This window comes from Antedon mediterranea, chromosome 5, assembly GCF_964355755.1.
Source record: "Antedon mediterranea chromosome 5, ecAntMedi1.1, whole genome shotgun sequence".
In the NCBI taxonomy this organism is placed as follows: domain Eukaryota; kingdom Metazoa; phylum Echinodermata; class Crinoidea; order Comatulida; family Antedonidae; genus Antedon; species Antedon mediterranea.
The window spans coordinates 30,396,165-30,418,873 of record NC_092674.1 but is presented as its reverse complement, the minus strand read 5'-3'; the positions used below and the strand labels follow the sequence as shown (position 1 = coordinate 30,418,873).

Genomic DNA, 22,709 nt, shown 5'->3' with positions numbered 1-22,709 from the left:
CAATAGTTAGTGTTCATCATTATAATCTTCTTTATAATAATTATTCTAAAACTCATCAAATAAAACAATTAAAAACGTTTTGGCATCTCTCCCCAAACTTGTAAGAGCAAAACAGCGCCCTCACAAAAGGATTTTCCCGCGACACCAAAAACCGGCACAACACACGCACTTTCCTCCTTTCTTTCTGTTTCTGCTGTCTTTGAGCAGGAAGGTATTGATCGAGTCCGTCCTAAACACCTTCCTTACTTGTTTATGTAAGTATATTTTGAGTAATCAGTAAATATCCTACTGTAAATCTGTGATGATTAGAGCCTAGACAGATAGATCAGTTTGTTGTTGTAAGAAGGAGAATAATAAACGAAATTCATTGATTAATTTTTCCCCACCAGCAGCCAAGCCCAGCCAACCAAAAGGTGGCATAAACAATAACATATCCAGGCACCGTTTTGTCTGCTGTGCGCAGAGTAAAAATAACGCAAAGGGCAGAGGTATTTTTGCTAAGTAGAAATAACTACATTGGGTAGCACCGTAAAGTCTGTTTTCTGGCCACTAGACAAATTAATTCGCTCAATTCAAAAGTTTTCAATGGGATAAATAAATTGCGCTACTTTAAAAAAAAATTTATATTAATATATCATATGTTTAATATTATTATTTTTATTTCTATAACAATAACATGTCTTCTGAGCTGTTTAATTTGCATTTAACGTGTCGCCCTTAGGCCACCACCAATCACATAGTAAATTTCACAACTATTTATAATGATATTTTTTTTTTAAAGTACAACCATGGCACCACGAAGATCAAGCAGAAGAACACGTGCGCCAACCCGATTTGGCTATTCTGGACGTTATGAACCCTACCCAGTGTCTCGTAATGCTTCGAAAATTAACGACTTAAGAAAACAACCTGGTAGAAGGAATGTCTCGGACAAGGAAATTGTTATTCCAGCCCCACCAGTAACAGGTAAATTTTGTTTTTAAAAAATCTGTTTTTTAAATGTATTTCACAAGCGGCGGTGTTTTATTTCATTTCAATAATTTATTCATCCAAAAAGAAAAGAAAAAAAATTATTTAAAAAATAGAATTAAATGCATCAACAAAAGAAATAGAATTAAGAAAATAAAGAATAGAATAAATAAATAATTTCTCCCTCTATTGATGCAGTTAAAAAGTAAATATTTAACAGAATCATTATAAAAAGATGGTATTATAGTAATTTGCTGGTATTTTTTTTTTTTTTCGGTGACCCAAAATTATAATTACTAATGAACTATAACCTTGTCAAAAAATTACACTGATAAATTATATATATTTTAAATTCTGAGGAAGAAGTTAAAACAATCTAACCAAACTGGTTTATTTTCAGCAGTATTGGTATAAATTCTAATTTTTATTTATTTTCAAATGTCAGACTTACAAATGTGTTTATTTCAAAGCAAAACAATTGAAAATTAAAAGCATTGACATGTTGTTGGAGCGAAATAAGAGGGAACATCACACAAGCGAATATGAAATTGATGAGTTAATCCTCCGTAGAGGGCAGTCTTTTACGCTTGAAGTTGAGTTTGATCGAGAATTTAAGCCAGCTCAAGACAACATCACAATCGAGCTCAGATTTGGTATGTTTTATTATAGTCTAACATTTTCTTTTGTTAATGGGATTATTCTTTACATTGTATATTCAAAATTATAAACAATAAGATTGCCTACCTACCTATGTTCACTGGTATTGAACTTACTATGGTATCGGTTATGTGTGTATATACCTCCATGGTGGAAATAATAATATGTAAATTTATCTTTAGAAGGATTTGAATGCCTGATTGATAGTAATACTGAATCAATTTCCTTAAATATTTCGCTTATTGACTCATTTATTAAAAACTAATTTATATGTGTTGTGTGAAATAAATCCAGTAGTTAATATTTCATTCATAAAATGCTCTTGTATTAAATTAGAGGTCCTTGACTGATGCAACCTTGGATACCTCTCAGATGCAGTTGCATAATCTAGCCTTGGAGTATACCTATACTGTAGTCTGCTCTTATTATCACAATTAAAACAGGAAGCCAGCAGCTTTTCCAGGGACCTCCTCAAAAGCAAAGTATAATTAGTCGACCTTCATGTTTTGTACTTATACTACAAAGCCCTGACAAACAATTAACTTTTTAGTGTACAATTTCTGATATAAAGCTTCCATTGCATGAATGTTACTTCTTATTAATACCAGGGAACTCTTCCCTGTTAATACTATAGTAACTGTTAAAACATTCTACTAGTACTTAGTGTTTTATGTTAGGCCAAATAAAAAAAAAATGTTGTTTTCACATCTTGGTCCGCATCAAATTTTGGTTGAAAATTGTTGAAAAAAAAAACCAAATAAAATGAATTAGTTATTTAAATTTATTTCTTTAATCATTATTACAGTATAACTATTGGTAAAGAACTTTATAAAAACAAAAGATTTCAAATCTCTCTAATGTGAAACTAACATTGTTTTTCCTTTTATAATTATATCTGAATAGTGAAAGAAAGTAAAAGTAAACAACAAAAGGTGTACAAACAATGTTGATTTTTACAGTCTTTTGAATAAATATTTCTATCCCTTCCCCTGAACATAAATTTGTTAAGGCGTGATTAAGTTGTACAATGTTGCTCTTGAATAAATAATCCTTCTCCTTCCTTCGTTATGGCGTGATTAAGTCAGTAAATTGAAATAATGCTCAGCGTCTTTGAGATTTAATCCGTGCATTCATTGGTTGTTGATTCATGAGTTCAATTGTGTTATGAAGTACAAAGGGTTGATCGGTAGTTCACATACTAACACATAATCTAAACTTACTTTCATTATAATAGTGAAGTCAAGGAGAAAACTATTTCATAGTAATTTCTTTGTCACATTTTTTTCAAACCTTACAATTTGTGATGTGGGCTAAAGAACTTTTCTAAAATAAATCCATGAATACTGTTATAACTTAAATAGATCAGGCATTAGGCTACGACCTCCAAAAGCAAATCTTTGTAGAACTAGAAAATCCTTTGTTGTAAATAGCATTCATATTTTTAATTCTAATGTAAGACGTTAATGCAATTTTTAATAGTTTTACATTTTTAACAGTATTTTTAACTTTTTATCTTGTATTTTTAATCTGTTATAATACTGCACGTTTTTAAATTGTTGCAATATTGTTGTTTTAATCTACCAAGCAAAGTGAATTTCCATTTTTATGGACAAATAAAATTTCTTGAATCTTGAATCTGAATGGATCTAACATGGAGCTATAAAATTGGCTTTGTATAGCTCCATGGTTTTAATTAGAATTACCTTCAAATACATAAAATTTCTTCATCATGACTAGACATTTTTATTTTCTATAACAACTCATTAGTTTCTACATGGAGAACCCTCCATACTTTCTATTACATTAATGCTTAAAGTTGCCCTTGGTGTGGCTGCCTTTCAAATATCTTAAAGTAATTAATAACAGCTGTTGTTAATTAACAACTTTTAAAGATGTTTATTTCCATTTTTTTTACTTCTTGTTTTATTGTTGCCTTAATTTAAAAGAAAAAATATAATTAGCAGTACACAACTTTTTTACCCATCTGAATCTGAAATTGATTAGCCATATCTGCTGATCCATCCAAATATGGAGTAGGACAAATGGTTTTGTATTGCATTTTTGGCAGATACCATTTGATAAATTGGTAGTAATAAAGTTGTATTGTGTAGCATTTGGCAAAAATATTCCCTTAGTTGACAAGCCACATTTGGCGTTCAAAGTCTGTCTTTGGCAACAATACATCAGGTTGCATCTCTTGAAAATGGTGAATATATATCATAATGCAATCTCAGTCCATCTCCTCATCAAACTCACCATAACTGCCATACTAATAATTCTCTGTTGTATTCCAGGTAATCGCCCCCGTGTTTCGTACGGCTCTCGTATTATCATACCATTTGCCAAAAAGAAAGTGGAAGACGAATGGTGCGTGACTTTAGTAAGCAGCAAAGGAACCAAGGTTTGCCTGTGTGTCAACCCTGGAGATGCTGATATGATCATCGGCAGACATGAACTGATTGTGATAACTAGGGTGAACAATGCTGATGAGAATGAGATGAAGTTTGATGACGATATATTTATGCTCTTTAACCCATGGTTCAAAAGTAAGTACATCTAAATTGGTGTCTTTGTGGTTTACATCCTTGTATACTTAGGAATGAGTGGCCAAACGGACAGTGGAATCTTAATAATGTAGTAATAACATCTACAAGGGTTTGAGGCAGGCTCGCTCGCTCCATGGTTCTGGTGGTAGAACAAGTCTTTTCGGATAATGACTATAATGACTATAAACTGTAGGTCCAGTGTACACACATTACTTTGACCACCCAGTATTTAATCATTTTTCCCCACAATTCTAGAGGGTGATGTGTACATGGAAGATGACAAAGAGCGAAACGAGTATGTAATGAATGAAAACGGTCAGTACTTCTACGGTAGCAAGAAGCAGATTGGCAGCGGTCCTTGGTATCAAGGTCAATTTGAGGCAGTCGCCTTGGAGTGTGCCATGCTTCTGTTGGAAAGGTCCAGCTTATCACAAGTAAAGCGTTCTAATGTTGTCGAAGTCACGAGAGCTATGTCTGCAATGGTAGGTTTTTTGTTCATTCAACTTTGTTTTTGAAACAATTTTATAAAAAAGTTGAGGAAACATAAAGAAAACATTTGTTTGTTCTATAACAGGTGAACTCCCAGGATGATGATGGCGTTTTGGTTGGTAACTGGAGTGGAGACTATGAAGATGGTACATCGCCAACCACTTGGAATGGTAGTGTGGCCATCTTGGAAGAGTACATGAAGACTGGTCAGTCGGTCAAATATGGACAATGCTGGGTTTTTGGCTCCGTTTTCACAACATGTAGGTTTTTAATGAATGTCATTGTGTAATTATGTTGGGTAGGTTGGATTCAGGTTACACCTAACCAGGTGAAAATTTTAACAAATTGCAGAAAACTAATTTGAACCCATGCACCATTGTGAGTTTGATGAGGGCTGTGAACTCAGCCAATCAAATAACAGTCTTTGTAGTCATGTGACAGTAACTTGTCTATACAGGCACCAAATAGCAGAAAACTGTTTCAAACAAACATTTGACTTTAGAGGCAAAATATTATTCATTATTGTAGTTATTTCTTATATATTTGTTATCTTATGTCTTGCTGGTTGTATTCTTTTAGTGATGAGAGCACTTGGTGTACCTACAAGGACCACTACCAACTTTGGCTCAGCCCATGACACTGATGCCAACCTCACTCTGGATTACCATTACGACGACAATGGTGATCCACTGGAGGACCTTAATGATGACAGTATTTGGTAAGAAAAAAAACACATCGCAACTGTACTGTCTTCAATCAGCTAAAAGTACAAAAGTCCATGATTGTTTTAAATGTGGAAGCATATATAAAATATATTGAATTTGAGAAATTGGAATTAATTCATAATTTCATTTTAGTTGTCAAAAGAGGAGTGTGCGCACATTGCTCTCTTCCCCTGATCCCTCTTCCCCAACACCCAGAGTAAAATGGTGCCATATTGCACAGCTTGTCTCTAGATTGGTATCATTTTGATGTTGTATCCAACACTTCCCAATGCCACTGCTTATTGTAAGTCACAACTTTTGTCCAATTTTATGTTATTGCTTATAGGAATTTCCATGTTTGGAATGACTGCTGGATGGCTCGAGCTGACCTTCCTGACGGCTATGGAGGGTGGCAGGCTGTTGATGCCACTCCACAAGAGACTAGTGCCGGAATCTATCGTATGGGTCCCTCGTCTTTGACTGCTATCAAGAGAGGACATGTTTATCTTGATTACGACACCAAATTTGTCTTTGCGGAAGTCAATGCTGAAAAGGTTGATTGGAGAGTTAGTGAAGATGGAAGGGTATGCACAGTTATTTGTCTTTTCAATTTTTTTATTTATTAATCATTATTAAAATTAATTTTTTATCTTTTGAATTGTCATTATCTGCAAATTTCATGATTGGTAGTATTTATTAATGTTTAATATTAACTCAAATTCCTTGATGTTTAGAACTTTTCAGTCATTGATACCGATTCAGACTATGTAGGCATGAATATGAGCACAAAGGCTGTTGGAAGATACGCCAGACATGATGTTACTAATGACTATAAATTTAGAGAGGGTGAGTTATTAGATACAATACAATACAATACAAATCTTTCTTTATTCTGGAATAGCTCTTTCAATACACAAGTACTGGTCTCCCAAGAGGTCCAGATTTGGAAAAAAATACAAGAAAAATAAAAGTAAAAGCTATATTAAAACTATGTACAATAGAAGTTATACAAGATGTTTAATTTCAACTTGACTAAGTGTCTCATAATTTTTACGGATATGTACAGGAAGATTATTCCATAAGGTTGATGCTCTATAATTAAACATTCTCTTTCCATAAATATTGTTCCATGCTGGAACATTTAGAGTTTTGGTTGATTGACTTCTTGTATTTTTTGTGTGAAAAGTGTCCATAAATTTCAATAGATTTGTTTCTTCCATCCACTAGGGCTCTTAAAACTGCTGTAACAGTTTTGTTTGAAATGTACGAAGGAAAATTGTATTTCTTGAACAGCAGTTAACTAAACATTTAAGCAAATTCTTGGTACTATATCATATTTCCCACATGTGACAATTATATCCTAATTTAAAATAACCTTCCATAATACAGCCGTCACATGTGAAAAACATCAGATGCTGTATTACAGAATTATAATAAACAAATATTGTTTATAAATATTCACTACAGGCTCAGTTGAAGAGCGTACTTCAGTGGCAACTGCACTCCGTAGCATACGCAGGAAGAAACGTCTCCAAAAGCACGTCTCAACCGATGTCAGCTTCTCCGTCAACATTCCTGACGATGTCAAGATCGGAAAAGACTTTGATGTCAAGGTCACCGTTAAGAACACAACTTCAGAGAAAAGAAATTTGTTTGTAAACGTGAACGGCAAGACTGTGTACTATACTGGTGTGGTCGCAGGAATCGCTATCCGTGATAAGAAATACGCGGAACTGAAGGCAAATGCTTGTAAGTTTTTATGCTGGAAATGGGTTACACCAATAATATGATTATGTCATTGTTAATTTTCTTTATAATTGTGATTTATTTACCTATATCAATTGTTTTACCTAATAATATGTCATTATAAGCATCTGTATTCACAGTTGAATTGAAATATATATTTATACTGGGTAACCTCTTCAGTCAAAGACTGGTCTCCCAGAGGGCCCAGTTGGTGATCAGTGGCTGTGATGTACTAATACACCGGGGTAACCCCCGGTGTACTAATACACCGGGGTAACCCCCTACTCGTCTCGAAAGATGTACTAGGTTCTTTAAAGTGCACACGAGCTAGATGTGTACACTGGACCTACGGTTTATAGTCCTTATCCGAGAAGACTCGTTCTACCACCAGAACCATGGAGTGAGTGAGCCTTGAATCCCTGCCGATGTTATGGCTACGTAATTACGGTTCCACTGTCTTAACCGCTCGGCCACTCACTCACGTATTCTGTATATGTACACCTAAAATTAAAAAAAATTATAATCTGAATATCACAGTGAACAACCTAGTATTAAGGAAAATATCTATGATTAGTGAATATGTCCACAAGCTAATAACCTAGACAATTGTAAACAAATATTTTCAATATCTGTTTATATATGAATGTACATTGATATAATACCTAGTATTTAGGGGAAATATCTGATTGGTGAATACTGTATGTCAACATAACCTTTAACCCAGGCAAATTGTTTCAATATCTGTGTTTATATTACAATTTTAAATGAGTAATACTTTGCTCTTTTCTCAGCAACAACATTGGTGTTCAAAGTAGAAGCAGAGCAGTACATACCAGAGTTAGTTGACTATGCAGCCATCAAGTTTTTTATAATGGCTGGAGTCCAGCAAACCAAGCAGGCTTTCTCTGGTACATATGACTTAAGTCTTACCAAACCAGATCTGGATGTGTCTGTAAGTTTAAAGCCATGTCTACACTATCAAACTAGTTTGATAAAAAGTGTAATGTGCCCAAATATGGTATTGATATGACATCATCATGTCTATTAGAACACGTCACATTTTTTTTCCACATACAATTTGATAGTGTAGACGGAGCTTATTTATAAGCCAAATTAAATGATAAAGATATTCATATCATTATGTAAATACGAACTGGTATAAAAATATTTTGTGCTGTAAGTTTAAGAACCCTGTATATTATGTAAATATATAACAAAATTGTATGAATGAATCCATGTTGTTGTGGTTTATAGGTTGATGACAGTACTGTGACTGTTGATGAAGCCTTCAATTTAACTGTAAAGTTCACCAACCCGCTAGAGATCAACCTGACCCAGTGTGTGTTCCGTGTAGAAGGTCCTGGCATAGAAGGCTCTAAGAGCATTCCATACAAGTAAGTACAATCAATGAATCCATTAATGGACTGAATAACAACCCCTCCCACAGTCAGACTCTTCTTGACCTCTAAATAATTATAATTTTTTACCATTATAAATACATTCAGAATTTCAGGAAAACCAGACATATTGGGGTGGGTGTCCAGTATTTTGAGTATCAATGATATATATTATTAATTAATATCATTAATAACATTTTGTAATATTTTGTTTAGGCACATCAGGGGAAATGAGAATGTTCAACTGAATGCTCGTTTGACACCAAAGCGCAGCGGAAGTCGTCAATTTATCGTTGGGTTCAACTCCAAGGAACTAACGAACCTTACTGGTTACAAGACCATCAACGTATCTTCCTAATTTGACCAATAGATTTGAATACATTTAATGTTTAATTGTTTGTTCATGAATCGTCCTTACTGTACCTATTCGAATGAGACCTACTTTTACACTATTCCTATGCTAACAGGATCCGTACATCGCACTAAATAAATGATTTGTATGTATACAATCAGTACTACTTCATAAACTTACACTCTATGATAATTTTGAATTCATCATCACTCTCTATTAAACTCAATAAATTTTGAAACACTCTGGGCTTATTTGTGCAGGTACAGTAAATCAGAATCAAAGACAAATGTGTCTTCCATCCATAATTGTTCTTTAATATCAAGGAAATAAAAATTAATATTGTGAATGTAACATCACTGTTCTTGCCAAAAAGAGATAAAAAACAACGATAAATTTGTGGTTATTTATAATATTTAATCACATCTGGTGATCATAAAAAAACATTACAAAATGTGTGTGATGTCCGATAAAGCATTGTAAGTTTTCTGTGTTGTCATTTACATGTATAAATTACAACCCTAGCAGCTTCTTTTTTAACTTTTAGCTTTTGTAGTTTTGCGATAGATAAAATGTATTTTCAATAAAAGAGAACTTGAACATGAACTTTGTTGAAAATGTATTTCATTGACTCTTTCAGTACAGCTCTATTACTTTGTAATAGTTCTTCAGATATACTGTACAGCCAAGTGCATGGGATCCTGAATTGAGTTTGATATGGATGTTATTACACAGGTGTAGTTGTGTGTGACTGTGTAACAATCATATTAAATAGCCGTTATATTTGCTCCATTGCTCATTTTAAGCGTTCATAACTTTGGATTCCGCACTATAGCCAATCCATAGAAGCTCATTGATTATTTTAAACAGTCATGACATTGGAGTCTGCACTCTAGCCAATCTATAGAAGCTCATTGGTTATTTTAAACATTCATAACATTGGAGTCCACACTCCAGCCAATCTATAGAAGCTCATTGATTATTTTAAACAGTCATAACATTGGAGTCTGCACTCTAGCAGCTCATTGGTTATTCATAAATTATAATCTACAGGAATGAGTAAACCGTGGAAATGGTATAACATCTTTTATATTTTCTACCCCCAACAAAAACTGTAGATACCGCTCAAACCCTAATCCAAAACCCCCATGTGGTACCGAACCAAACCTTCGTAGATCTACGTACCAATCGTACACATCTAATAAACCATTATTTTTAAGTTTTTCTTCTAAAACAGTTGTTCTTTCTTCTCGGAGACTTCCACCAACTAGCTCTCCAATACCAGGAACCAGTAAATCAACTGCTGATACCTGTTGGAAACAGTCGTACTTCAAAGAGTAAGTATGAGATTTTTTTTAACTTATTCATACAGGATTAAAGAGCATACCATATATTGCACCTGTTAGTCCTGTTTAGAGCAATAGATTAAAAACATTCATAAAAACATATTTAAAAACTTACAATAAAACTTTAAAATCACAATACACAGACAAGATTTACAAAGTTTTAAACATGAATGAAAAATTAAAGGGATACATAAAATATAAAACATATATATATATATATATAAATCCAAAGGAAAATTACTGAAAAAATGACAATGCTGTGGGTATCAGTGGCTGGATCTCAATGGAGATACAAAAAAAACCGAAAAGCTAAATCAAAACGATAAAGTAAAACAGCCAGAAAAATTAGCAGAACTTTCGGGCAACACCTTCATCATTGTAAGACCTATACATAAAACTATAGTATATTATTTAAAAGTTAAACTGCGCTATTGTGAATTTTAGACAAATACTGTATTCTAAATGTAAAGGAGGAGTAAAGAGAAAGCCTTACCGTCTGTGGACTGTCGTCATTCTCTCTTGCATAGAATGCTTTTATTTCGCTTGGAAAGTTTACTACAAATGTTGGTGTATCATCAAAATAATGCACCAAAAACACCTCATGTTCCGTATTCAAATCACAGCCCCACTAAAAATGAAAAGAAGTACAGATTGTTTTAATATATTATGGCAAATTGCGAAGGAAGCAAATTAATTCACTATCCTCCTCAAAGGTGGCAAAAGACAAACATATACACAAGACTCTCTCCATAAACAAAGTCTTAAACAAGTCTGTGGTAATGAAGTTGTTCCTGTCATGAGAAGAAAAATCCTGGCATCTGACAGGATTTGAACACAGGATCCTTGAATCGGTAGTCAAGCATATCAACCACTAAGCTACAACTCTACTCTACACTCTTGATTTACATTTCTATTTTTTTCAAAAAACAAATTTTTACTTACAAATGGTTTATTGATGAATTTGTCTGAGTTCTTCTCCAAGAGTGCAATTGCTTCTGTGTATGATATACTAAATATGTAGCAAATTAAAATAAATGTTGTTGTCTTAAAATGTGCAAGTATGTTGATCGCTTAGTTTCACGTGGGAGCTTCAAAGTGCTGGAGAAGGAGCGGTGTAAATGGTTCCTCTGCTTTTCTAACTTTTTTGGTTAGGATATTTTATGGATCGTTTTAGTGTGAAAAATGCTTAGAAATATTGTATTAGGCGCTATATATGACTACCATTATTATTATTAAAATACAGTACTTACATATTAAAATTACATTTCAGCATTTTATCAATGATTTCCTGTAAGAAAAGAACCAAACAAAAAGTTTAATATCATCATCATACTATTGCATGCCATGTGACCCACAATCGTCCAATCAAATGACAGGAATTTATTTAAGTGTTATATAACATGATCTATATTATGATTATTCAATCACAAGTAACATTCATATGAAATATTAAATAAGGCATTTTAATAATTATACAGTATACTGTACCCTGTGACCTGGCGCTACTTGCTTGTGAAATAAACAAACGTCTTCTGATCTTTCCTCAAGAACATGCTGTGTTGTTTCTTTTACAAAATCTTCAATCAACTAAATATACAGTAATGTAAATTAATTTTAGTACAAAAACTTACACAATGTTTATATTCAGTTTTTTTTTTTCACTTTACTTAAAATGCGTTATGGATATAATAAATTAGTGGAGAATGGATTGTGAAAAGGAAATATGTAATTTTGTCTGTTTGTCTGTTAGTCCATGACCGTAAAACAATTATTTGATATCTTCATTAACATTATTCTTACTTGTGTTAAATCTTCTATTGTTTTTGTATTAATAATCTCCGCTTCAACCATGTAGAATTCTGATAAATGCTTACGACTTTTCGAGTTCTCAGCCCTGAACGTTGGCCCTATTGTGTACACTTTGCTATGAGAACTTATATAATAAAGAAATATATTATTAAATAGACAGAACACAAAAGATAGTGTACTACCCCACACAGTCCCATGGGCCAAACAAATTTATGAAAATCAGACAAGACATTTTAAGATATCTATTTACACAGCAGGAGTGGAGTGAGACTATCTAAACTCTGTCTACACTATCAACAAGTTGGACTAATAAAGTGTGATGTGCCCAAATATGGTAGTGATGTTCAAATATGGTAGTGATATGAAATCACCATGTCCATATATGGGCACATCACATAAAGTTTGATAGTGTAGACAGAGCTTAAGAAATTATTTCTAAAGTCTTACCATGCCATGCATTCCAAATGTAACTGACCAGAAACAGTTAGATATGCAGGAACATTGAAAAAATTGACATCCTCTACTTTTGTATTTGCAGACTGAAAAAATACATTATACAACATGTTGAAACTATTATTATTCCTATATTATTTTTATTACGAACATTTTCAATTTTGCTGCTTCTCTTTTGTTTTTTGGGTTTTTTTTTATATATTTTTTTTGTATGAAATTATTAAAAAATGTTTGGCTGCTACAGATTTTTATTTGCCTCAGTGAATTGTCATGTTTTTAAAAATAAAGATACCGAGATATATATTATGACTTGTGCAGCACATAGAATTTGAGTTTTAAAATCTGTCTTAATGTAATTTTTTTTTGCATGCACAAAATAAAAATAACATTCCATGAAAGTGCTTTGTACATATAAGAACAGCGCAAACCTTAACAGCAAACAGTTCTCCAGCGCCCTCGCAGTCATTGGACGTGATAATCGGGGTGTGTACATTCAGGAAGTCTCTATCTTGGAAAAACTTATGAGTCGCAATTGTTGCCGCATTCCGAATTCTTAACAATGAACTAAAAATATTGTTTCTTGATCGTAGATGAGGAAGCTGTCGCAAAAAGTCTGCATGATACCGTGCCTTTGGTTTGAACGGATACTCCTGTGTGACAACGAAAATAGAATATTGTTATTGTAAAATAGTTATTAGAAAAAAATTAGTTATGATGGTATACTGAAGTGAAAGAGTAGCAGCCTACTATACCAGCAAGACACTGCAGGCCCAGAGTAGCAGCCTACTATACCAGCAAGACACTGCAGGCCCAATGAGTGTTGCTGTACTCTTAGAGCAAACTTCATTGTTGAAGGCTATTTCTCCACTCTGGCTCTAGCTCATTGCAATTTGTATGCATACTGTCATGTGTGTGGAGTGGTGCATATAGAGTTACATTATCTTGTTTTGTGTTATAGTTAATAATGTCATAGAAATGTGGACTCGGTTTTGTGACCATTTATCTAATGAATCTAAATGAGAGGTAACATTTACCTGTGGATTGCACTCTCCAATGACTTTGACAATATCTGCCTTGAGTTCTGAGGACTGGCCTGGGGATTTGCTTCGTACCAACGATCCTTCTATCTGTACTGAACATCCAATTGTTATTTCACTTCATAATTGGAAAAAAATAATAATTTAAAGTTGTTTTTTTTTCATTGTTTAATAAAGCAATAAAAAAAAATGCATGCTCCCTGCTTGATAGCTAAAATTAAATTAATATTAACCACTTTTTGATATATATTTTTGACAAACTATGATTATTTTACTAATATATATATAAATAATAATATTAATAAAATTTATTATATTAGCGCTCTCCCGTTTAAACAATCCTGAATTCTACTCTACGCTATTTTTTTTTTTTTAATCGAAATAATAATTCCGACTTACTCTGGCATAGCATCTGACTTTGCTACCACTTGAAGGGAGTCAATACATGAACCATCATTGATATCAAGAAAACATATTCCTTTATGTGAACGAATAGCTTGTACCCATCCCTAAAAAAACATACAGAAACAAAATTGGGAAAATTGTATATTATTATAAATTATTTTAAACATAGAGAAATATAAAGAAAGTAGTCTATAATAATAAATAAATAAAAGAGGTCATGTGGTTGAGTCGTTAATCTCTTACAGTCCCAGCTAAGTAGGCCTGGCAAGCTAGGTCAATTTCCACGGGGCATATAAGGCTGTGAGTGTGAGTGAGTCAGCCTATTCTCTAATTCACTAGCATGCATGTTGTGGACGTGGGGGCTAACAACAAAACTAAGTTACCGGGTTCGTAATAATATTTCCCGTCGTCTGTAGAATATCCAATTTTAAAACATCTGATACACTTTTTGATGTGCAGTATTTTCGTATAATATAAGCTTTTGTAAGTGGAAATAAAGTTACTGGTGCAGGACATGTTCGTAAAAACAAGGAAAACACACCGGTCATCGCCATGTTTCGGTATATTCGTCGTCTGCTGAAAACTTTGTACGTAATAGAATTATTTATTAAATTTTAATTTTAATTATTAAACTTTAGAATCTAAAGAGACTTTGTAATTTATAAAACTGATAATTATTAATATTTTTTTTTATTTTATTTATTATCAAAGTGTTTTATAATTAAGAAATACGAGTACAATAATAACCATTTTATTCAACGAGGGACCGATTTTGATTTTGTGTCCGGCCGGCGATTTTTTTTTTCGTACATAAGTTGGGGACCCCTCATGAAACGTCACAAAATAAACATGAATAATTCATCAGTTAAATTTGTTGTTCCGTGTGCACCCAAGCGTATAGCAACAAGAAGTGATTACACAACTGCGATACGATACTTTATTTCTACAGTAGGCCTAGGATTCTAGGTCAATTCACGTGATTGCCTTCGCGCACTCTTCTTCACACAAAATGTGTCGAGTCGAGGCTAATCGACAGCTAGGCAAGACATTAAACTAAGTAGTAATTAATTGGACATAGCCCAAAGAAAGCTTAGACCCACAAGAATAAAGAATGTGTATAATTTGTGTACTGTATTTTTTTAATTCTGCTATTTTATTATCAAACAATATGCATGTACTCAAAGGAACTTTAAAAATGTGCGTATATGAACACATGAGATGGGAAGATTAGACCCACGAGAATAAAAAATGTATTTTTGTGTAATGTTTATTGTTTAATTTTGCTGACTTATTACTACTCGGATTGTGTCATACACACACACGTCACACACACCCACACAGCTACTACTAGGCCTAGAATAGACATGGGTTTAGAGACTAATAATTAGGCCTAATAGTATTAATAGAAACTATAATTTTAACACGTAATTCTTTAGTAATAAATTATATTAAAAACACCATAAACTAAAGGCTGATTATTTCGACAATCCACACAAAACGTCGCTATTCTTCTATGAAATCGCACGGCGCAACAACAGCGGAGATAGGCCTAGAATCGTACCGCACTTCTTGTGTAATCACTTCTTGTTGCTATACGCTTGGGTGCACACGGAAGAAGAAAATTTAACTGATGAATTATTCATGTTTATTTTGTGACGTTTCATGAGGGGGGTCCCCAACTTATGTACGAAAAAAAAAATCGCGTCCGGCCGTGTATGCGCTGTTATATTTTTCGCTGAATAATTATACAAAATGCGCTGCTCTTCCAACTGACTAGGTATTTCGGCACTGTTGAAAAAGCATAATTAAAATAAATTCTACCGTTTGAAATAATAAAAAGAAATACTGATCGAACCAATTGGCAAATACAGAAAAAATACAGGAAAACAATATTCAAATGAAATGTAATAATATAATGCGCGTACCCTTTAAAGATGTATTGTCCCCCTGAAAAAATAATTCTTAAAACATTTTTTGTTGAATATTCCATTTTAATGTAACATAATAGTTATCCACTTTGACCAAAATTTGGATCGAAAAAAAATGTATTTACCTGAAAAAAATGTAATTTAAAGCAAAAAATGGTCAAATTGGCTGCCAGACAATGGATTTTTGATTGAATTTAACCATTTATGTTGTCATTTTACAAGTGAAAACATTTTTTTTTTCTATGGAAGTGAATAACTTTATTAAAACTACAAAATAACATATTCAAAGTCTGATTTAATTAATCTTCATTTTTTATGTTTTTGGGGGACAATACATCTTTAAATATTGCAAAACGTAGATTTATTTTATAAGCCCTAAAATCAAAATATAAAGGGATAGCCTTATTGTATAGGCCTATGCACTTTTCAACCATGACAAGATATAATTGCCTCCTATAAATTATGTTGATCCATCACTTTGTTTTTCTTTTTTTCCTAAATAGGTCTGTATCAAAAAATAGCATCCGTGTTGAACAGACCGTTTCAAGGTAATAATTGTCATAAATTCATGGTTGCTCATACTATAATAACAATATTGTATTCTCCACTATAATTACCCAAGGCATTGTGTTGCTATGCAACCGAATTTGGATCACCTCGTTTTGTAATTAGTAATGGCAATTTTGCATGATACACAATTTGTTGTTTTCAAAACGAGTGTTTCAATTGTGGTAGAATAAACCGTATTCTTGTAAGTTACAATGAAGTATTGATTTGCATAAAGTGAGGACAAGTCAATCAGTGTAGGAAATGAATAACGCTATTGATTATGTTGTCCGTAATGAACGTGTACTTAAGAATATTAATATTACTTAAACGTCAACCATTTACCAACTCGATATTATGAGCAATACAAACGAAATCAGGCAAATTGCAGTTATTAACTTGTGTCGTCGTGTATGTGACGTGTGCGCGTGACGTGTGTGTGCGTGTTTCTGCTGATGATCTTGCATTTGCTGCCATTTTGCACTCAACGATGATTCTCGTGCGTTGAAAATTAGAGAGACGATGACGAACAAATAGGCAGGTTTATTGATGAATGATCTAAAGAAGTTATCGACATATTTTGATTTTTGACTGTTGGGATTTGACGTTGATCGTTAAAGAGCATTTCTCTTTTAGCGTCGTACAAAGTCCTTTTGATATCATCATAAGCATCTCTCATCTCAGCGCATTATTAATAGTAGGCCTTATAGTGAAGACTGATTAATTTCTTTGTTCAAAAATAATATACTGAAACTTGCTTACACATTTCACTAAGTTCAAACGGGAGGTCAAGTGCTGCATTATTATCATTTATGGCGATTGATGCATAAGATAATAATATGATGATGTTGGTTGACCGCATTACTAGTAAATATATATAGCCATTAAAATCATGGATTATTGACGAATTAGTTTACCATGGCTAATATAACGCAAACTGGCAATTCTGAACGCGAACCTTCCAGGAGTAAACATGTGGAAGCAGTGATGAACACTCGACGACGTCACGAATACAGACGACAACTATATGGGGATGATGATCAAACTAGAACACTGAATCAGGTATTGTCTGATATAAGACCGTAGCTTACTTTATAGGCCAAATTAATCAAAGAGCAAGCGCGTAATTTAGATGTTCCCAAAGGACCAATAATTTCTCTTTTATTTAATTTGAGCTAAATTCCAGCACCATTTTAAAATAAGGCTTTCTTTTAGGATTTGGATATCTTCTTTAAATGTCTTCTAAAAAGTGCATAGACCCAGATTATAGGAGGCGCGCCGTATATATGGATGTGTGATTTTTGCGCTTTGTGCGTGCCATATTAACATAGCTACTCAATAAACAAATTATCAGACGACAAAACAAAAACCACGACGAAAAACAATTGCAAAAACCTGGAAAATTAAATGAATTCTAGGTTTTGTAAAGATGAAGGTATAAAATATAATGATTTTACTACTTTAGTAAAAGCTAATGATATAAACTCCTATTTTGTAAACAATTTTTGATCGATTATATTTCTAGGCTATCTATGAATGAAAGTGACTCTCTTCTCTTTACGCCCGTACGGCGGCTCGAGGACGCTTGTAGGTTTAGCAACCAACACAAACATGGTTAGGCCTAACATAGTTGGGCCTAGCTAATTGAATCCTCAATGAATTATCATGATTTGAAAACAAAAGAAAGAAATAGCTTATAGGCCTATATACATTAGTGGTGTTCCTTGTTTAATTTTTCAGAGAGTTTTTCAAATCACAGAAAAAACAAATGGAACGGGTGCAGTAAAGTTTGAATGGCAGAAAACACTTGGCAATTACTTGGCATCATCTGGCACCAGTAACACCGTCAACTTGTTTGACAGACATGGAGAACTTGTTGATGAAATTAACCTTCCTGGGTAAAGTTATTATTTTAAGTTCTACTACCCAACCAAAAGAAAGTTTGCTAATGTTTTTTTCTCTCGACAGTTTGACGAGAGTTGACGATAGGCTAGAGTACTGTCTGTAGTACTGTACCTTAACATACTACAAAAGCTTAGAGGCCTGTTTATTTATGCTAAGAAGCAAAAATAGGAAATTAGAAAAGTTTTCATCCTTGAACTATGGAATAACCATGCATATTCATATTCATTTATTTCCCAGAAAAAGAAATACAATAAAAAAAACAGTACAAAGCAAAAATTACATAAAACAAAAACAAGCATAGGAAAACACAGGACACTATCCTGGCGGATTGTCAGAAAACAAAAACAAGCATAGGAAAACACAGGACACTATCCTGGCGGATTGTCAGAAAACAAAAATATCGCTGTAGAAGACTCTCCTGATAGTGCTGGTGGCAAAATTACAGCATACTGTCTTTAAAAAAAATATATTTTTTAAAATACAATAGAATTACGTCATAACCAGTTATAAAATCTTTACAATAAAAGTATTTTATTATTCTTCTTGATCATTGATCACTTCATTTGATTAGACTGAATACAACGTAAAAAATGCTTTCATACACTGTAGTTCATTTATTTTATATAGGAAAAAATATATTATCTATCTGTCATTGTTCTAACCATAAATATTATTTGTGACCTATTTTTTTGTGTAGCATTTGCAACAGCCTTGAATGGGACAAAGATGGTGACACCTTAGCCGTGGTTTGTGAACGTAGCCCAGTCATCTTTCTTTGGGATGCTAACAGTCACAAGACATCTCAACTGGACAGTGGGTTCAAAGATGGCCTCAGCTTTGTCCGATGGTCAAGAATTGGACCACAATTAGCTGTTGGTACCAGCAAAGGCAATCTCCTTATATATAACCACCAAACCTCAAGGTATGTACTCAATAAAACTCCATGTGTAACTCCCAATTTCATACCCAAGCCTTATTGGGACTGTTCTCGGTTATATATGGTAATAATATAATTTTCTTCAAACATACTGTATTCAATTTGTATTGTTTAATTTATTTTTATTATCTATGTTTAGTTTATTCATCTTGTTTTTTTTTTTATGAACATTTCAGGAAAGTTCCAATTCTTGGCAAACACACCAGAAAAATAACCTGTGGTGCCTGGAACAATAAGAACCTACTATGTCTTGGTAGTGAAGATAAGTCTATATCAATCAGTAACCAGGAGGGTGATACAATTAAGCAGGTAGGCACACTTAAATATGTTAACATATTATAATAGCGCAAGCATGATGTTTCATTTTTATGAATATTGGACGAACTCCATTCATAGTTTTAAGAACAGAATTCATCATAGTTGTAATAAGCTAATTATGAAAACCATAGTTAATGTCATGGTGCAATTTTCTGTTTATTTTTTACTGTTTTGTTTATATATTTGATATGCCAGTTTGGAAATCAAATTTCTGTTAATTCTTTTGAATGGAAAAATAAACATACCATGATTATGACTACAGTATTCCAAACTACTGTACATCAGCGTTGATATTTTAGGAAATTTAAGGTGGAACATGCTATTGTTAATTTCCTGGTGAAATTTGTTATCTTTTTTGTATATTTTGTATATGGATGTACTATCTGAAATAAAAGTAAATAGAATGAATATAATAGGGAGGTTTCGCAACCTTACGAATACGATAACGAAAACGGATACAGTACGTCACACATTTTGAGCTGATCCCCATTTCATATTCGTAAAGCGTATTCGTGTTGACGAATATCACCAGTCATATTCGTAACTACAAAACAAGTATAGTTTTTGATCTATTTTGCACATTTTGCATTTGAATCAGGAATGATTCATGATTACAATATAATTATACTTTTATTGAAAGTAATTTACTAAAGTAATTTACTAAATTGCCAGGTCAATTTTGATAAATAGCAGTTTTTAAAGTCCTCACTCGCTTTGATGTTACGCTAGGCCTAGGCAGCCAAGCACCAAGCAACACGTACCTGCGCTTCGCTCAAATTTACCGCAGTCATATTTTGGACGGCGCCCTCAATAATTTGTTTCCATGCGAAACAAAATGTTACTGGCTTACGAAAAACGAATACGTGTGCGTGACGTATCCGTTTTCGTTATCGTATTCGTAAGATTGCGAAACCTCCCTATTAGCCAGCTACAACCGGCTTATAACTACAGACTCTTTGCTTGAAAAGTTGTACCCTGTCAGCTATTACTATATGTCAACGATGACTTAAGCCACATGTTTAGCCAGGTTTATGGGTAAAGATGTGTGGTGGTTACTTCAATTTTGAATAATCCACTACCTGTTTGAATTAATCCTTTTTTTTTCTTTAGACACCTCTTCGTTCAGAACCTCATGATATTCAATTTTCAGAAATGAAAGTTGATGAAAGAAGCCCCAATGGTGAAAATACAGTGAGTACACAAATTACTTAATTTCTCTCTTAATTTGTCTAGCATTTGTTTACTTTTTGTAACTTGTTACCTTTCTGTTACACTATCATTCAATAATTCTTTAATGACTCTCACCATACGTTATAGTATTGTCATATAACACATAGAAGACAAATAACAAATAGCACAGAACTGAAACAAAATATAAATCAAACTTTATGCGACAAAAAAATGTGATGTGCCCATATATGGACATGATGATATCATATCACTACCATATTTAGGCACATCACATTTTTGTCAAACTAGTTTGATAGTGTAGACAGAGCTTTACTTATATAAGAATTTTTCTAATTTCAATTTGTATATTTCTTTGCATAGGTAAGCATATGTTGTGGTCATAAAACCATATTCCTGTACAACCTAAATGACTCTGATAACCCGATTGAGCTTGCGTTTCAGCCTCGTTATGGCAATGTTGTTGGATATAAATGGTAAGAACATGTATGGCAAGCCAATGCTGCCAATAAATGTGTGTTCAATTAATTATTATTGTGTCTTGAAAGGATTTTTTGTTATAGTCATAAAATTGGAATTTAATACATGTAAATATAATAATGATGTTCAATTTATATAGCTCAAAATGCCTCTCTAAGCGCTGGACAATAGGAAAATTTTAAATAAAAACAATTTGTTTCTTCACTATAGGTATGGTGATGGTTACATTATGATAGGATTTTCCAATGGCTACCTGGTTGTGATCTCAACACATATAAGTGAGATCGGACAAGAGTTGTTCCAAGCTCGTAACCACAAAAACAATTTAACGTCAATCGCCATCTCGTTGTCACTTAACAAAGCCGCATCATGTGGAGATAACACGTAAGTGAAGAGTTCATCTTTTTGGTTTATTTATAGAATTTATACTTGTCATTGATTTGAGAGAGAGAGTTGCAAAAATATATTTTTATCATATAAACAAGTTGTAAAACATGTTAGCAGTTACATCTAGCTTCACAGTTACAAAACGACTTAAAAAGCTTACTGTCAGCATTCAAACAAACGTCGTCTTACGAATATGTTTACTCATCATCAAAATCATATAAGTGTGTATGTACAATGTTTAAATAATATGATGATCTTACAGCATTAAAATCCATGACTTAAGTGAGCTGAAAGAAATGTATGCTATTGTTGAGTTGGAAGATGAGACTAAAGGCTTGGGTAAGATGGCCTGGACTGATGATGGACAATTGCTAGCGGTCAGCTCCACTAGAGGCAGTGTCCATGTATATCTTACAAAGTTACCGGTGTTGGGAGATGCATGGGGAACCCGTATTGCTTACCTCACATCATTACTAGAAGTCACTGTTGTCAACCATGTTGACCAGGTAAAGAATAAGAATAAATAAAGTTTTAAAATGATATTTTTTTGTCAGTTAGACCAGTCCTACCGCAATGTTCTTGTTTATTATCTGTATTATAGACAAGATATCTTGTAAATCCTACCGCAATGTTCTTGTTTATTATCTGTACTATAGACAATTTAGCATTTATTGTTTGTTTTAATTGAAGTTATGTTAAATCCCACATTTTTAATTTGCGCTTTCAACATTAATTAATTGTGTGCTGTTTAGATTTTTTGTTGAATGTTCTGTGCTTAGAGGCACTCTGCATTTCGCGCTATATAAATTGAACATTATTATTATTCAAAGCTTGTTTTCCACTAGCCGAATTTATTGCGTATTGATATTTTCATCTACTTTTTGTGACGTGGAAAAATGCGCAACCAATCATAAATCAGGAATGTTTGATTCGCGCAAATATATTCACTAATGGAAAACAGACTTAAAGGAACCATTTTGTATTTAAGATATCCTTTATTTTCACGGAAGACGGAACACTTTTAGAACACCTGTCAAACGTTATTATAAGAAAACTTTGTTGGCATTTTGTCGCTCATCTGTGCACTGTATAACTACATCTTCATACTTTTTC

General features: G+C 33.2%; 3 protein-coding genes across 5 annotated transcripts in view; 2 read left to right on the top strand and 1 right to left on the bottom strand.

The window, feature by feature from the left end:
* The first annotated feature begins 165 nt into the window (after positions 1-165).
* LOC140050389 (protein-glutamine gamma-glutamyltransferase K-like) lies at positions 166-9,407 on the top strand. The gene is made up of 13 exons (XM_072095554.1): positions 166-254; positions 782-966; positions 1,440-1,622; positions 3,921-4,172; positions 4,428-4,654; positions 4,747-4,921; positions 5,241-5,379; positions 5,712-5,949; positions 6,100-6,211; positions 6,833-7,114; positions 7,903-8,063; positions 8,366-8,505; positions 8,725-9,407. Exons 2-13 carry the CDS (start codon positions 789-791, stop codon positions 8,864-8,866), a joined length of 2,229 nt encoding a protein of 742 aa, XP_071951655.1. The 5' UTR covers positions 166-254; positions 782-788; the 3' UTR covers positions 8,867-9,407.
* A 41-nt stretch (positions 9,408-9,448) lies between these two features.
* Positions 9,449-15,495, bottom strand: LOC140050391 (asparaginyl-tRNA synthetase-like). 3 transcript variants are annotated; one of them, XM_072095557.1, is made up of 11 exons: positions 14,655-15,495; positions 13,902-14,011; positions 13,500-13,620; positions 12,894-13,115; positions 12,460-12,551; positions 12,004-12,136; positions 11,692-11,790; positions 11,454-11,491; positions 11,146-11,212; positions 10,697-10,831; positions 9,449-10,167 (listed from the first exon to the last, which is right to left on the bottom strand). In XM_072095557.1, the coding sequence occupies exons 1-11, from the start codon at positions 14,655-14,657 to the stop codon at positions 9,898-9,900; spliced, it is 1,290 nt and encodes a 429-aa protein (XP_071951658.1). In that variant the 5' UTR covers positions 14,658-15,495; the 3' UTR covers positions 9,449-9,897. The 3 variants fall into 3 exon arrangements, with proteins under 3 accessions (XP_071951658.1, XP_071951659.1, XP_071951657.1); XM_072095558.1 differs by having other exon boundaries at positions 15,366-15,472; XM_072095556.1 differs by lacking the exon at positions 14,655-15,495 and adding an exon at positions 14,291-14,539.
* A 2,229-nt stretch (positions 15,496-17,724) lies between these two features.
* LOC140050383 (WD repeat-containing protein 19-like) overlaps positions 17,725-22,709 on the top strand; it is a 61,500-nt gene continuing 56,515 nt past the window's right edge. The window contains exons 1-8 of the mRNA XM_072095546.1: positions 17,725-17,816; positions 18,122-18,279; positions 18,984-19,208; positions 19,400-19,532; positions 20,652-20,732; positions 21,093-21,205; positions 21,420-21,593; positions 21,859-22,102. Of these exons, the coding sequence (XP_071951647.1) occupies positions 17,811-17,816; positions 18,122-18,279; positions 18,984-19,208; positions 19,400-19,532; positions 20,652-20,732; positions 21,093-21,205; positions 21,420-21,593; positions 21,859-22,102 (1,134 nt within the window). The 5' untranslated portion in view covers positions 17,725-17,810. The remainder of the gene's footprint in view (positions 17,817-18,121; positions 18,280-18,983; positions 19,209-19,399; positions 19,533-20,651; positions 20,733-21,092; positions 21,206-21,419; positions 21,594-21,858; positions 22,103-22,709) is intronic.